The sequence below is a fragment of the Genypterus blacodes genome, unplaced genomic scaffold (genome assembly GCF_046128005.1).
Source record: "Genypterus blacodes isolate CSIRO-AG114 ecotype Tasmania unplaced genomic scaffold, CSIRO-AGI_Gbla_v1 ptg000152l_1, whole genome shotgun sequence".
Taxonomy (NCBI): Eukaryota; Metazoa; Chordata; class Actinopteri; order Ophidiiformes; family Ophidiidae; genus Genypterus; species Genypterus blacodes.
The window spans coordinates 264021-279974 of NW_027466954.1; the positions used below are offsets into that span (position 1 = coordinate 264021).

Consider the following 15954-nt stretch of genomic DNA (forward strand, 5'->3'; position numbering starts at 1 on the left):
CAGCATGCATTGGGTGAGACTAGAGGCAGGATAGAATCACCACATGCGGTCAGTCTCACATCTATAGGCAGTTTAGACTTTCACCTACAGAAACTTTTTTTTTTTGCAAACAAAGTGGATCCTCTGTATCCTCTGTAAGTATCATCGTTTGATTTCCCATTCTGCTGCTTCATGTGTTCCTTGTCGTCTTTATTGCTGGGTGATGTATTTTTGCCAGGCACTCTCACTCAGAACTAAAATCTCCTTTGGTTTTATTTCTTTATTGCTTTTCGATTGGTCTCTAAATCACATCTCTCTCTCTCTTTCTCCCTCCCTCTCTGTCTCTCTCTCTCTCCCCCCCTGCTACTGTTCCCTTCTTCCTGCAGCTCATCCTGTGTGTGACTTTGTCAGCCGCATTCTCTGCTGTCGGGGCTTTGACCCTTTGCAGCTCTCACCTGTGCAAGTGATCGAGAAAATGAAGCTTCCACTGCAGCTTTGTGAAAGGATCTGGTTCAGACAGTCCCAACTTTCCCTATCCAGATGGAACGTTGCCAATGAGTGAATCTCGCAATAAGGACCGGCCATGGCTGCTCATCGAATCATCAGAGTGACCAACAACAACCATGTCCTTCCTCGCTGCAAGTCTGAGGGGACGCTCATTGACCTCGGTGAAGGGGTCACCGGGGCCAGTCTCACCGATGTGAAAGGTCAGTGGTTTAGTCATATTTCTGACTAGTTGACTATCAGCTCGTTGAGATAGAGATCAGTTTGAATGTATGTAGGTTTTCATGGTCAAGGTGCTTTCTTGTTCTGTGTAGAACTTGAGCAGAACTTGAACATTACATTGCGTTTTGGTTGACTTATTCTGGATCTCTCCTCCCTTCCAGTGCCTTCTCCCAGTGCCTTAAGGCTGGACACATCATCCACCTACGGAGCCACACAGGAAGTGGTTGCCATAAAGGATTACTGCCCGAGCAGCTTCACCACACTGAAATTCTCCAAAGGCGATCACCTCTACGTGCTGGACACGTCGGGTGGAGAATGGTGGTACGCCCACAACAACACGGAAATGGGCTACATCCCATCTGCCTACGTCCAGCCGGTCAACTTCAGGAACTCTTCCTTCAGCGACAGTGGGATGATTGACAGTATTGGGGAGGGCACGGAGGAGGGTTCAAAAGAGTTTGGAGGTTTGGGGGAGTGGACAGGGGTGACCCTTAAATCCTCTTCACTTTACAATGGTGGTCCCTTTCCTTTGAACCCCTTTGGTCATTCTTTAGATCAAAACTGTAAAGATAAAGGTGTAAAGAGCTCAGCAGACCTCATTCTCTTTGACCCGCTGGCATCCACGACATCTGGCTCCATTTTTAACACTAGTACAATCATGAGCAACGGGTTCAGCAGCTGTAACTTAAACAATACAACGCCAACAAGCCCACATCAAGACCTTTTACAGAACTTCCACAGGGACAACCCATTTTTTAGGAGTAAGCGTTCCCACAGTCTTTCAGAACTCTCTGTCCTGCAGGCTCAGTCTAATCCTGTTTTGCCATCATCAGGATTTTTCACAGGACTAAAAGCTCCATCACCGGAGCAGTTCCAGAGCAGGGAGGACTTCAGGATTGCTTGGTTGAACCACCGAAAGCTGGCCAGGTCTTGCCATGACCTGGATTCCCTGGGCCAGAGTCCCGGTTGGGGCCAGACACAGCCGGTGGAGACCAACATCGTGTGCAGATTGGACAGCAGCGGAGGAGTTGTTCAGCTGCCAGACACTCACATCAGTGTGCACATCCCTGAGGGCCACGTTGCCCATGGAGACAACCAGCAGATCTCTATGAAAGCCTTACTGGACCCTCCTCTGGAGCTCAACAACGACCACTGCTCCACCATCAGCCCTGTAGTGGAGATCAAACTCAGCAACATGGAGACCAAGTCCTTCATCACGCTGGAGATGAAGGTATCTGTGACTGTAAAGAAAGAGTGTGGTCATGTTGCAGAGGTCCTTTGCGTTCGTAGCGATTGCAAGGAAGGCCCTTACACACCAATCCCTAACGCTTACATTTACAAGGACACAGTCCAGGTGCAGCTGGATAGTTTGGAGCCTTGCACGTATGTGTCTGTTGTTGTTCAGGCGCAATACATCAGCCACAACACTACTGTCTGGGACTATGTACAGAAGAAGGTCACTCTGGGCGTCTACGGACCCAAGCACATACATCCTTCCTTCAAGTCAGTTGTCGCTATGTTTGGGCACGACTGCGCCCCCAAGAGTTTGTTGGTGAATGAGATGGGGCGACAGGCAATCTCCACCCCCCCGGTGGCCCTCCAGCTGTGGGGGAAGCACCAATTTGTGCTGGGATACCCTCAGGACCTCAAGGTGGGGTTATACTCCAACATGTCCAACTACCAAGTGATGGCAAATGAGGGGTCTGGAATGATTCGGGGATTTCAGGTCAAACTGGGGAAGGTCAGCAGGCTCCTGTACATGATTACATCGCACAACCCCACCAGCATCTCAGACTTCACTCTCAGGGTCCAAGTCAAAGACGCCCTCGACTGCATCCTCACCCAATTCTGCGTCCAAACGCCGCAGCCGCCACCAAAAGCCGAAGCACGAACAACAGGCCAGAGGAGGTTCTTGAAAAAGAAAGAGGTGGATAAAATCGTCCTCTCGCCGCTGGCCGTTACCTCCAAGTACCCAAAGTTTCAGGACCGGTGTGTCACCAACCTGAAATTTGGCAAGTTGATCAAAACAGTGATCAGGCAGCACAAGAGCACCTACCTGTTGGAATACAAGAAGGGAGATGTTATCGCTTTGTTGAGCGAGGAGAAAATCAAACTGCGAGGGCAATTGCGGAGTAAAGAGTGGTACATCGGATACTATCAGGGAAAGATGGGGCTTGTCCACACGAAAAACGTTTTAGTATTGGGAAAGGTCAAGCCTATCTATTGGTGCGGACCGGACCTGTCCACCACCATACTGCTGGAGCAGATCCTGAAGCCTTGTAAGTTTCTTACGTACATCTACGCCTCAGTGAGGACGGTGTTGATGGAGAATGTGAGTAACTGGAGAGCGTTCGCAGACGCCCTCGGTTATGGGAATTTGCCATTAAATTATTTCTGCCGGACTGAGCTGGACAGCGAGCCGGAGAAGGTGGCGTCGGTTCTGGAGAAACTCAAAGAGGAGTGTACCAACATGGACAACAAGGAGAGGAAGTCCTTCCAGAGAGAACTCATGATGGTAAGACCAGGAGAGTATATTTATATTCATGCTGTCTGAGCCGAATTGCTTGTATTTCCCTTTTATATGGTGTTTTCACGATTTTGGAGGAAGCTTTAGCACGATTGTCTTGGTCTCTTGACAGCTGCTTCACCAGTAACGCGCCCTTAAGCAAGGCACATAGAGGGGAATTGCCACCCTTTTTATAGATTGGCATATACTCTACCTGTCCTCTGGGTGCGTCACTCTCTTCTAAAAGAGGTGGGCTTCAAGGGGGCCAACGGGGGTCCAGCAAACAGCTAATTAGTTGTGTGTTCTCCTCGAAACTCATCTTATGTACATATACTGTCTCTTATAGTAAGGAACCTAACCTAACCAGGTGGATTGGTTGCCTAATAATAAGTCAGATCTCAATTTGCCGCCACATAAATCGAAGGCTTTTCTCTGATTTATAACACCAGGAAAGAGCAGTGCTGCTGCAGAAAATGAGCCTGAATTGTCTGCATTCTGTCAAACGGCTGAATAGCTCGTGCACGCTCAGCAAAACCATCGCTGCACGGATGAAACGTAAAGAAAATCCTCCTGCTATAACAATGTGACAGCAGCTTCACTGGTGGATAAAGGAGGAGACGTTTATCAGCGTCCCTCAGATGGCACGCCGCCACGTCGTCGCTTCAGCTTTGCAGCTGCAGAAAAGAGTGTAATTTGCTCGTCTGCCAGATTGATTAGCGTCTCTACAATCAGAGCGACTCGTCTTTGTCTTGTGACAACGTGACAGCGGGTTAGGGTTATGGGAGTCTTCCTCATGCTCAGGCACATTTATGTTAAACAACTCGCCTCGCAGCTGGAGGAGGCTCACAGTGGGAGACGCCCCTGGAGGGAAGTGAGGAGTCCCATACAGAGTAAAACAGGGAAATGCCATCCGCACCCTCAGCGAAACACAACTGGTTTTGTCCCTCAGCTGTTTTCCTTCTCCCACCGTGCGGCCCCCTGCTGGGAGCAAAATAATCCAGAAACATTCTCCTTCGCCAAACGCTCTCACTCTGTACTTTCCCACCGCTGCGTATCCAGGGGGAGTAGATGAAAACCAGCGTGTCTTCGTAGCGACGGCGTGCCCGGTGCAGCTGCGGTCATGGGGCGGTAGCCATGGAGCCGCTTCACCGGAACAGCGGGGGGTAACGGGCCGCGTTAAAGGAGACTTTGAAGGAAATATCCATCTTATTAAGGGCAGAAACCCTTATGTGCTTCAAACAAGTGGATAGATTTATGACAGATGAACTTATTATCGAAAAGTAAGCAGTTAAATCTAAATCTAAAAACGAGTAAAGTTTCATTAAAGCAGCGATATCTCAAACATCAGCCGTCTGAACTTCGACCCCTGCTGACGTTAAGTGTGCACGTTGACGTGGTCGGGACTGTTAATGTGGAAAGTACAAATGAAAGTGTCGCAGCGGAACGATCCCTCTCAGCCACACACGCACACACGCACACACACACACACACACACACACAGACACACTCACTCCCACCAGCGTGCAGGTGTCCCCATGTGAAACGCGAGGAGGCATTGATCTGGACAGAGCAGAGAGGCCTCGGGGGGCCAACCGACACCGGCCCGGCAGATCTTTTACCGCCGGCGATCGGGTTACAAAGTCGGGGGACAAATGAGAGCGGCGCCTTGTGTTTGGTCAAAGGAGGCGAGCGGCTGAAAGGACAGCAGAGCGGCGTTTAATAATAGATAGGTGCAGGAGGAGGGATGACAGGGGGAACGTGATCTCAACGTCTGCAGGCCCTCGCTGCGAGACTCAACAGGAACAGCAGAACCCTCGGCTCGGAAAATTGGACTTCTTCATTAATGTGCTGCTGCTGCCGCTGCGCCGCCTTCGACAGCCTCTGCAAGCTGATTGGACGGCAAACTACAAATGGAATATCACACAATGAGATCCTCTGTGTCAGGTTAGAGGAAGCTGGAGAGTGGATGTTAGAGCCCCTCCCCCTCCCCCCCTCCTCTCTCTCTCTCTCTCTCTCTCTCTCTCTCTCTCTCTCTCTCCCTCCCCCCCCCCCCCCCCCCCCCCCCAGCTGTCAGTTCCATGTGTCCGTGTGTTCTGCACTCTTTAACAGCCCGACGCCCATATTTAGTAAAATCTCCCCTCCTAACGGAAAAACCTGGTCACAGTTTTGGGAATTGAACTCTGATGCTTCATCCCATCTGACCTCCGTGACCTCTGTGACCTCCACATTGATTCCTGTTCCCTCCCAGTCACGTCTCCTCCTTTGATCCATTCCTGCTCAGGCGACGCACAATTACAGATGCTGAGCTCGTTTCTCGCAATTTTCCCATTTAACCCTAACATACGTGTGTGTGTGTGTGTGTGTGTGTGTGTGTGTGTGTGTGTGTGTGTGTGTGTCTGACCTGCTCTGGCTCTATATTCAGACCTATATTTAGAACCTGTAAGAAGCCTGATTCAGCAGATGGTGCTGATCTCATTAGAAAGGTCAAAGCCCCCTGTTAGCCAGAGATACTGGGGGGGGGATGGGGGCGCTAAAGAACACGCGTTTTACGTCTCAGACACGGATCAGTTATCGACTGGCTCGATCAGTGTATTTCAATATGACTGAATTTAAGTTTGTGTTTGTTGTCTGAGCTCCATGTTGAGATCTTAAACTCTCATTCTCTCCGTTTGTGGGGAGGGGTCGCAACCTTTTACTCTCTGCTGCTGCCCCTAAATCTCAAGAGGCTCTCTCACACACACACACACAAACACACACACACACACACACACAAACACACACACACACACACACACAGTCACAGGTTTCTGCTGGTTGTCCTCCATCAGGCCTTGCTGAAGATGGACTGTCAGGGTCTGGTTGCCAGGTTGGTCCTGGATTTCGTCCTGCTGACCACGGCGGTGGAGGTGGCGGCCCGGTGGAGGGAGCTCGCCGAGAAGCTGGCCCGGGTGTCCAGGCAGCAGATGGAGGCTTACGAGGCGCCGCACCGCGACAAGAACGGCCTGCTGGACAATGAGGTGAGAGGACGGAACTTTGAGGAAACTTACAGGAAGTTTCCGTACAATGGCAGAGGCAGAACTTCCTGAATCGATCAGAATCCTGCACCTAAACTCCCTTCCTTTCCCTCTTCATCTCTTCATCTCAGTCCATGTGGAAACCAGCCTACGACTTCCTGCTCACGTGGGCCGCCCACATCGGCGACAGCTACCGCGACGTGATCCAGGAGCTCCACGTCGGCTTGGACAAGATGAGGAATCCCATCACCAAGCGGTGGAAGCACCTGACCGGCACGCTCGTCCTGGTCAACTGCCTGGACGTCCTCCGCAGCGCCGCCTTCTGCCCCACCGGGTACGGAGACTTCGCCGTGTGAACGCTTTGGCTTCACTCAGAGCACTTCTGGGTCACTTGTGGGGTTTGGACTTCAGCACAGAGCCGACCGGACCTCTGAGCTCTGACCGTCCAATCCGAGCTGCACGTGAGCCGTGGTCCGGATGGTTCAGAGTCGGGCGGTTGGTGCTGGGATCCATCCTGAGCGCCGTTAGACAGCGATAGATGATCTCTGGCAGTTGGACACGTTGATGTCACACTGGAGGATGATGGATTCCTACTTTTCGTCTTTGTCATCTGTGTTTCCCGCCTCTCCCTTTCTTTCCTTTCATCCTCACTCATGAGGTTTGGTGTCGTGGTCTCATCTTTCCATCTTTCTCTCTCTTCCTTTGTCCGTGTTTCCCCGTCTCTTTCGCTCTCTCAGAGTTTCTCCATCCCTCCACTTTTGTAACCACTTAAGGCCGGAGGGGGGAAACAGAACTTTCCCATGTCATGTGTTGAGGCTTCATTCAGGTCTTTCGTTCTACGCCAACACGTGTCGCACTCAACGCACGACGATGATTCGTGGAAAGCCCAAGAGATGTAGATAAGGACAGTAACTACCCTCCTATTTGTACTACAGCACCACACAGTGGACAGTCTGGGTAATGGCGACCTGGAGGTCCGGGTTGAAGTGGTTAGCGCTCTCAGCCTGTCCGTCTTTGGCGTCTTCTTCTTTCCCATCAGCACTTCTCCGCCCACCCCTCCCGTCTTCTGTCCGTCTTTCTCTCTCAGGACAGAATCATCTCAGACCTCGATCTCTCCACAGCCACACGTACTGTGAACTTTGACCTACTCTTTCACATATCCCAACGGCGATTTGGGTCCCGATGTGACGAGTGACGACGACCGTGTCGCTCGCCGAGCCAAAGTTTAAACATGAACAACATCTCTGCCTGTCTGACCGTTTCTATTCCTCACTTCCTGCTATTTTCTACAAAACAAATGGATCAAAAAGGTTTAGAACTTTCATACATTTAGTTTATGTTTGCCAAAAAGTGAGCACAGTGCTCACTTCACGTGTGACATCCGACACATTCAAGGTCAATCTGCCCATGTGAAGTCTACTTGAGTTGTTTTTATACTTTTAAAAGAGTAGAAACGTATTATCTGCAGTTTTATTGATGATTATTGTTGATTTTCCTTTCCATCGAGTGGTTTTAAAACGTTTCCTTCAGGCCACTATCTTCCAGCTGCTGAGTTCTACTCCCTGTTAGAAGTCAGGAGGAGGTACAAACTCCCAGCCAGGTCTTCAGAATTGCAACCTTGGTGTGTTCCAGTATCTCAGCACAGGAAGAAAGGAAACAAGAATTCCTTGCAGCTGCTTAAACTTTGTCAGTATTGGAGAAACTCTGTGTCTCAACGCGTGGGAACGTCACCGCCGCGGCTTTGGAACGCGATGTGGTCGTCTGATATCAAGCATTTCATCTGATTTAGTGATTTTTCTCCGACTCGTTTTGCATTTTATTTGCTTTGTTTTCATGTCCGTCTCTCCTCCGGCACTCTGGACGCCCCTGCCTCCTCTCTGGGTTAGGTCGAGCTTTGATGAAGAGGTTAGCTCAACTTTCTGTTTGTGACTTTCATTAGCTTTGGTAAAGAAATCTGAACAGAAAAATGAAGGAAGGAGATTTTATATTTCTTACCTGTTGGTCAGATTGTGTCGTCGCTGAAGTGATTCAGTCTCAATAAACCTGAAAATATAAACAAATCACTGACCTTTCCTTTAAAGCCACATTATTTTCCTTTTGCTGATCAATTTCTCCTCCACCTTGACGCTGCCCTCTTTCTGCTCTACACACACCTCACGACTTCAATCAGGTGTGTTCACTTGAGATTGATTGGCTCAACTCCCTCAACGCACACACACACAGAGTTTAATATGCTGAATTAATAATAATGATTCTCATGCAGACTGAAGACTCCTCTGCTGAATCGCGGCCGAGTCAACGAATCTAAGAATCCCATCAGATCAGGACAGACTCATGTTCTGCTCTTCCCTTGAGTCATTTGGGACAAACTAGCCGCCGTCGAGCCTGCTTTTGAAAATGCAAAGCATGCAGCGAGATGAGAAGCTCTGGAGCCTTGTTTCATCGTCCACCTTCTCTCTTTGTGTGGAGTTTTGAAGGCTGTGCGGATGTAAACAGTCCAGGCTGCTTTCATCTCCCCGGGCCTGTAAAGAGCAGAGAGAGATAAAGCAACAACAACAAAAAAGACGGAAACCTTCTATCCTCTTTCTCCTTCAAGCGCCGTCGTATTTTGCTGACGCCAGGAATCCTCATGAGCGTGAGAACTTCAGCTGCCGTGCAAAATGTGTCCGGCTCAGAACTTATCAATCAGCGAAACATTTCATTGTAGCTGTTTTCCTCATGTGAACACACTGAACACTCCAAACCCTTGCACTGTGTGGCACCGCTGACTGTAACCACTCAAGTATGCATGTGTGGGTCTGTGTGTGTTTGTTGCTTGGATGACTGACTGTCTCTATAGCAACCCTGTGACTCAACTAATACAGTGAAGGTTATTTCCTTCCACACCCGCGTCCATCTCTTCATTCCTTACTTTATATTAGTTCAGCAGATAAGTTGGGACGCGGACTGTGTGTGTGTGTGTGTGTGTGTGTGTGTGTGTGTGGATACATTGGAGAGAGAGCGAGAGAGCGGAATTAGTAGTCTTATCTGGTCAAGTCGTGTGTGTGCATTTGCATAATTAGATTCTATTATAATTACTTCATCGATCTCAGACACACTGATTGGATGGTAAATCAATGGGAAAAGGACAGAGAGAGGGAGAGGGAGACTGCATGTGTTATTAAATTTGAATAATACATATATATCAATAATACAGTATAAAACAATGAAAATCTACATTAAACAGTAATAAAATCATGGACGCAATCGTGTGCTGCCATCTAGTGGTACAGACTGAGTATGGGACGACAACGTCATAACATTAGCGTCTCTGCCAGCACAGGTTATGGCTCTGGTTATCGTTTGTTTGTCTTATGAAGCTGAACAGAATCAATATGAGATGCGAGTTAAAATTGAGTAATTAAACAACTACGTTTGACCAAAATTAAACAAATGAACATTTTCAAACCCACTGCTTCATTGATATGTTAGTCTCGATTCGTTAATTTAGTTTTTACTTTGCCTTGTTGTCTAATTATTGATCATCAAAATGATCTGAATCGAATCATCTAGTGGCCAAACATTTACAGCCTTAATATTAATCTAATGATAGTTAGATTTAAACAATACTATTTATTTGAACTTCTTTTGAATAGACTGGTTTTCATGTTAAACTAGTTGTTGTTGTTGTCGTATTCCGGCCGCTAGATGTCAGGCTTTTATCGTGGGCTTCGTCTGCTCGGTGCGCAGAGGAAACGAAACCAACCCACGCCCGGTTGAAAACATTGCGTTCCAAAATAAAAGCCTCTGCGCGGCTCAGCACGTTGTTGTGGTTGCTGGTTGTAAATCTTGTCCGCACAGAAGAGGCTTTTATTTTCTATCAACCAGAAGTCGCCATTGTGGTTTTATTTTCTGCCTTGACGCACTTTTACATGGCAACCAGCCCCACGCGTCACACACTGCCACTCGTGTGTGTTTTCACATGAAACCAGCCGCCACGCACTTCGCAGACCCGCAGACTTGAGGAGACGCGATGCGCCGTTCGGCGGCGCGTTTGCAGCACCGTGAACGCACCACATGGACGTCCGTTGAGTTGATGATTCCCGGACGCCTGGTGTTGTTGGAGTGAGTCCAGGGATGCTGCAGCTTGTCTGGCTGCCGGAGTGCCGCCGCGCAACGAGGGGCTGTGCCCTTCGCTTCTGCTGAACCGGAGAAAGGTTTTCTGCGCGTTTTCGCCCCTTTTCTGACCTTACGCGCCATGGATTCCTCCCGGGACGCCTGAAGCTCTCCTGCGGGGATCCTGCTCGCTCCCGGGGCTGCGGGGCTGCACGCTGGCCCTCCTTCCCTGCCTGCAAGATGGGGAACAGTTTCTCCAATTTGGCCGCCTTCCAGTCTTTGCACATCGTGATGCTCGGCTTGGACTCCGCGGGCAAAACCACCGTCCTGTACCGGCTGAAATTCAACGAATTCGTCAACACGGTGCCCACCATCGGCTTCAACACGGAGAAGATCCGTCTGGGGGGCGCAGGGGCCTCCAGGGGCATCAGCTGTCACTTCTGGGACGTCGGGGGACAGGAGAAGCTGAGGCCCCTGTGGAAGCCCTACAGCCGCTGCACGGACGGCATCGTGTACGTGGTGGACTCCGTGGACGCAGAGAGGCTGGAGGAGGCCCGGACGGAGCTGCACAAGATCACCCGCTTCACGGAGAACCAGGGGACGCCGCTGCTGGTCATCGCCAACAAGCAGGACCTGCCGCGGGCGCTAGATGTCGGGGAGATCGAGAGGCAGCTGGCCCTGGCCGAGCTGAGCCCCTCCACGCCGTACCACGTCCAGCCGGCCTGCGCCATCATAGGCGAGGGTCTGGACGAGGGCATGGACAAGCTGTATGAGATGATAGTGAAGAGGAGGAAGTCTCTGAAGCAGAAGAAGAAGAAGCAGTGATGGAGGGTTTGACTGAGGCTGAAATAGTTAAATACAAATACTAAAACACCACAATGGAGAGATATGATAAAGATATAGAGTGTAAACAAGTACATTAGTATCAAAAGTGCTACTTTAAGGTGAAAATGGATAAAGACAGATAAAGTCCTAACGTCCACCTTGGAGATACGAGGTTGTTCAGCCATAAGTGGTGATGCAAGGTGTCAATCTGTGTGTCATCCTGTAGAAACATTATAGCCAGAAATGTAGAGAAGTGAAGTGAACCCCACAGAAAGGACGATCATCAATCCCACGTAATAATTCATCATTAAATTCCAAAGTTTGCACGGAGGAGGAAAAACTTCAACCCTGAGCAGGTTCACTCTCATGTTGTGTTACTATAAACTCAACAGCGTGAGAGTGACACCCCTCCCCCCTTCTGTGGGAATCCAGGATTGTTTGAGGGATATTTACAGTGTGTGTGCGTGTGTGTGTGTGTGCAGGCAGAGATCCTGTGCACAGATGTGAGACTGTAGTAAACGTGATTAGGGACGCACTCATGCAGACACCGATGTTTATCTGGCAGATAGCGGGCAGAGAAGCACTTTGAGGGTGATGTTACACCAAAGACGATTCCCCTGAGAACACACAGACACACACACACACACACACACACACACACACACACACACACACACCACTCCCCATCTCCTCCAATGCTTATTTATGAATGCAGCCCTGTTTATATGGCAACACAAAGACAATCTCAAATAAGCTGGTGACGGGCCTGAGACAGGTCTTGGTTTTAGTTGCTTAATTATCATAAATTAGCAATTTCATTACAAAGAATATAGGTCATCTGACGAAGTGTCGAAATCCCTACAAGTCACAATTCGCCTTGTCACGTGGCAGAGATTGTTAAACGATCGTGGAGCATTTTGTGTGCTTTTACTGCCCCTAGTGGCCAGATTCTGTGTGGCGTATCACATGCAGGGGAAATGTCTGTGATGACTCGCCCTCTAGTGGCCATATTGGAAGTGCTCGGCTCTGCAAACAGCTTGTTCCGTCTTAGCTGTGTCTGTTTCGCGTTCGTTGTTTTCCTTCAGAAGTGTGAGGAAAATAAATAGCGCGTCTGACAGTGAACTGCATCCATCTCTGTTTTGGGGAACCTGATTGCTGTCATATTTGGCTTCTTTCTTCCAAGTAAATCAAGCTGCTAATAATGAATATGTGTTGTTTTGGTGTCAGAGATATACAAGTATTAAGGGTGCAGGCAGAAACTGCATGGACGGGACGGAAAGACGAGGAGAAACAGTGTTTTCCCTCAAAGACGATGAAGTCAAACAGATTGACGGGCTGGAACCTGTTCATCTGCTCCCACAGTGTGCAAAGACTTTTCCTTCATCACAGATGGTCCCAAATCATCCGTGTCAACAGTGTTACCAGCGTGTTCCACTCTATCGTCCCTCATCCATACATTCATCTTATTCTACTTAATTGTTGAGGTTAGCATTTTGTCTCTGACGGGACTTGAACGTCTCGTGGTTCCTTGACTGTTCTCGTATGCCACGATCATGTCAGAAAACAGAACAAATACAGGAAAAATACCCCAAAACGTACAATTCTGTGTACATTTGACTCCTTGCCTTGATGGCTGGCTGTAATATAATCTCTGTCACCATCTAGTGGAAACCTTGTTTTAACACATAACAATTAGAATGGTAGTCTATGGCCTAAAAAATACTATGTGTAATCACCACCAGAGGGTAGCGGTGAGTTTCACGTTGTCTGTAACTCTGACATGAACGTGGCATTCTCAGTTGAGCTGTGTTCATCTCTGCATGACAGCCAGACAATGTAAAATATACAGTATGACGTTACAGCCAAGACCAAACTATGTACTACATGCCAAAATGGGGGAGAAGTATTTTTTGGGATTAAACTCTTTGTAATTGATGTTGCGTATTCTGTCTTTTATTTGCTTTTTAAAGGTTTAACCAAGAATTGACCCTGTGCTAAATAGCTATTTTAGTATTTTGGGTTGGTTTATCTACATTGTTCTGTCAAAATGTTTCAAAAGTACTCCTAGACAGTCACAATACATTTAACAGTATGTTACAAATATACTACTTTAATTAGTATTAATGCAGGAAATCCAACAAATCAAAATGTTTAATATGACTGTGACTTTGAGTGCAACCAGACTTGTGTCACTGATACTTTTCTATAATAAAGTACTTGTGTAGGTAACACACAGTACATGTAGTTTAAGTGTCTGTATGTTGGCAAAAAATATCAGTTATAACTATACAACTTTTACAAATATTTTTGCTCATAATGAAGTCAGAACGATGGAGAAAGATGTTACTCTGTTTTCATCTCTCTGGGGCGGAAGGTTTCACTTTGTTGCAGGTAAATAAGCCCACAACCTTTAGTAAAGTTGACTCTTTTTAAGCCAAAATGCTTCATCTGCATCTTCTGAAATGACACTTAGATCACTGTGAACCACATCCCCTGAATACAAATCACATCCCATTTAAACGCCACATTTCTTGCTTCCTTCCAAATGCCTCATTATCATCATTTTGTGCTGTGGTTGTGGAGGAAAGACTTGATTGATTGCTTCTTTTTTGATGCATTTTTTGTTCTACTTTACAGCGTTTCAGCTTCCAAAATCTGCCGTTTCAGAAGAAAGCGAATGATTTTCCCCTCCGCCAGCCAGTTTATCTCCACGTTACACTAAAGCACATCCAGCTTTCTGTTTCCTTCTCTAAATGCTGACGGCGTGGAAGCTTCAACCGCTTCCTTTCTGTACCTTCGCTCCGGCCTTTTCTCTCTGCGTTTCTGTGGGTGGCTGTGAATGAGATTTTATATATATTTTTCTATCCCGCCTGTTTTGCTCCTGGTTGATAATCCCTTGCGCTTCTCATCCAGGATTGTCTCGCTTCCACTGAGCTCTCAGAAGCTTTGAACGCGGTGGAATAAAGGCGCGTTGATGTGCTTAAGAAAGAGCTCCTGTGGGTTGGAAGGAGCTGAATATGCAGAGGTATGATTGGAATGATACATTACTTTAGGAATGAAGCAATAACATTGAAAATTAGATCATATGTGACCAAATATAAGACAAAGACCAATATTAAAAGTATCCAACAAGGCCTGATGAGAAATAAAAACAGCATGTTTAGATGCAGAGTGACTTACTTTTAGATTTATGACACTGCTTTAATTACACGGCTCACCTCTGTAATCCAGTGGGTGGGTCCGCTCCCCCCGGGACTCTCCCACAGGTTGCTGGGAGGGGATTCGACCCAAATATAACCCAAGAGCTGCTGAGGGCCAAAATAACAGCCAAGTGGAGTTTATTCCCTGGGTGGAGGAAATAAATGATGATAATTACAGGCACATCATTAAATATGGAACATTTCATCTGCATTTCAATATCAAGTGCGATCCTGCTGTGATAGTTGGATCTCTGGGTTTTGCTCTGGGACCACAGAAGAAATAAACAAACAAATCTCCTTTTTTTCACATCTCTGATTTAAAACAAAGCAATCCACTTCACTCCTGACATGTTACCTCACATGCAGACGTGTTCAGTGTTCTTGTAATTGCTGAGTAAGTAAATAAAAATAGTGCTTTCCCGGCTTTGTAAACTGTAAGCTGCATTTATGCCGGGGAAATAAACACCCACCGCCTGTTGAAGGTGACTGAAATTGGCAGTTGTTGCAGGAAAGCCTCTTAAAGCTACACGGCACTTTGCTGGTGACTGTTTGACCGTCTTTCCATGTCTCTCCGCCACGCCTCTGGGCCCAAACACACAGGCGACAGTCAGAATCAGGAATAAAAAAGAGGTGAAAGGTCAAGGATGGGCAAAATGCAAGAGAACAGGGACGATTTAGCTGATTTGTAAGTACACCTGGTCTGTGTGAGAGGGATTTGATCATTGTGAAGTCTGTGCAACGGTAAACACGCAGTCACACTCTGAGAAACACAAACGCAGGCTTGGCGAGGTCACGGTCTCGATAAATTAGCAGGGAACAAATATTTTCGTGACCCCAAAGCGATCGCTGCAGGCCATAAAGGGGGCGGTATTACAGGCTGAAGAGAGGAAGGCACGAAATGTTTGCTTTGCCTTTAAGGGCTTTTTTGTTGGCGACTAGGTGGCGTAATGAAGAACAGAAGAGAAGTTTATGTCGAACCTGGAACAAAGCTGAGTAAATAAGCTGGTTCAAGATCAAACAGTGAAGGCGGGGGCCTGGAAACCACAGGCTGCCGATTCAGCAGGACTTTCCCACGCTCGCACGTCTGGCTGAGGTGAGCTCATTAAAAGCAGGTACACCAGACTGGAGCCCTGCAGTACACCGTCTGCTACCAACTACAGGGGAAAGAGCAGGAAGGAGAAGAGACAGTACACTGTGCGTGTAATGGGACAGTAAGGTAAAGAGGTCGGACTACAGGCTTGTTGTTGTGTAGGAGATCTGAACCTCTTTGTAACCTTTTGTAAATAAAGGCAAGGTGGAGTTTCTTTATGTCCAGAGGAGGGAGAGGGTCCTGACAGAGGAACACAAGCTGAGAGCGTAGATGTAGACAGGACTGACCGGTCCATTGAGTCAGACAGAGTGAGCTTTCAACTTCAAAGTGAGTCATTACAAAAACTCAAACATTGAATAAGAAGAAGGTGCAGAAAGATAGGAAAGTAACTTTGTAGCCTCGGTAGTTCAGATTTCATTTCTAGCTCTTTGGCCCCCTCTACTGGTCAAACTGTGGATATTCACTCTGTATGTCTTACACGTAAAGTGATATTAGATCATTTTACTCAGAAAATGAACT

At 47.7% G+C, this 15954-nt stretch overlaps 2 protein-coding genes across 2 annotated transcripts; both read left to right on the forward strand.

The window, feature by feature from the left end:
* The first annotated feature begins 562 nt into the window (after positions 1–562).
* On the forward strand, positions 563–6581 carry LOC143012684 (SH3 domain-binding protein 4-A-like). Its single transcript, XM_076165950.1, has 4 exons — positions 563–686; positions 867–3220; positions 6040–6228; positions 6357–6581. The coding sequence occupies exons 1-4, from the start codon at positions 563–565 to the stop codon at positions 6579–6581; spliced, it is 2892 nt and encodes a 963-aa protein (XP_076022065.1).
* Positions 6582–9875: 3294 nt separating this feature from the next.
* On the forward strand, positions 9876–13203 carry LOC143012703 (ADP-ribosylation factor-like protein 4C). The gene has a single exon (XM_076165977.1). The coding sequence runs from the start codon at positions 10561–10563 to the stop codon at positions 11143–11145; it is 585 nt and encodes a 194-aa protein (XP_076022092.1). The 5' UTR covers positions 9876–10560; the 3' UTR covers positions 11146–13203.
* The last annotated feature ends 2751 nt before the right edge of the window (positions 13204–15954 follow it).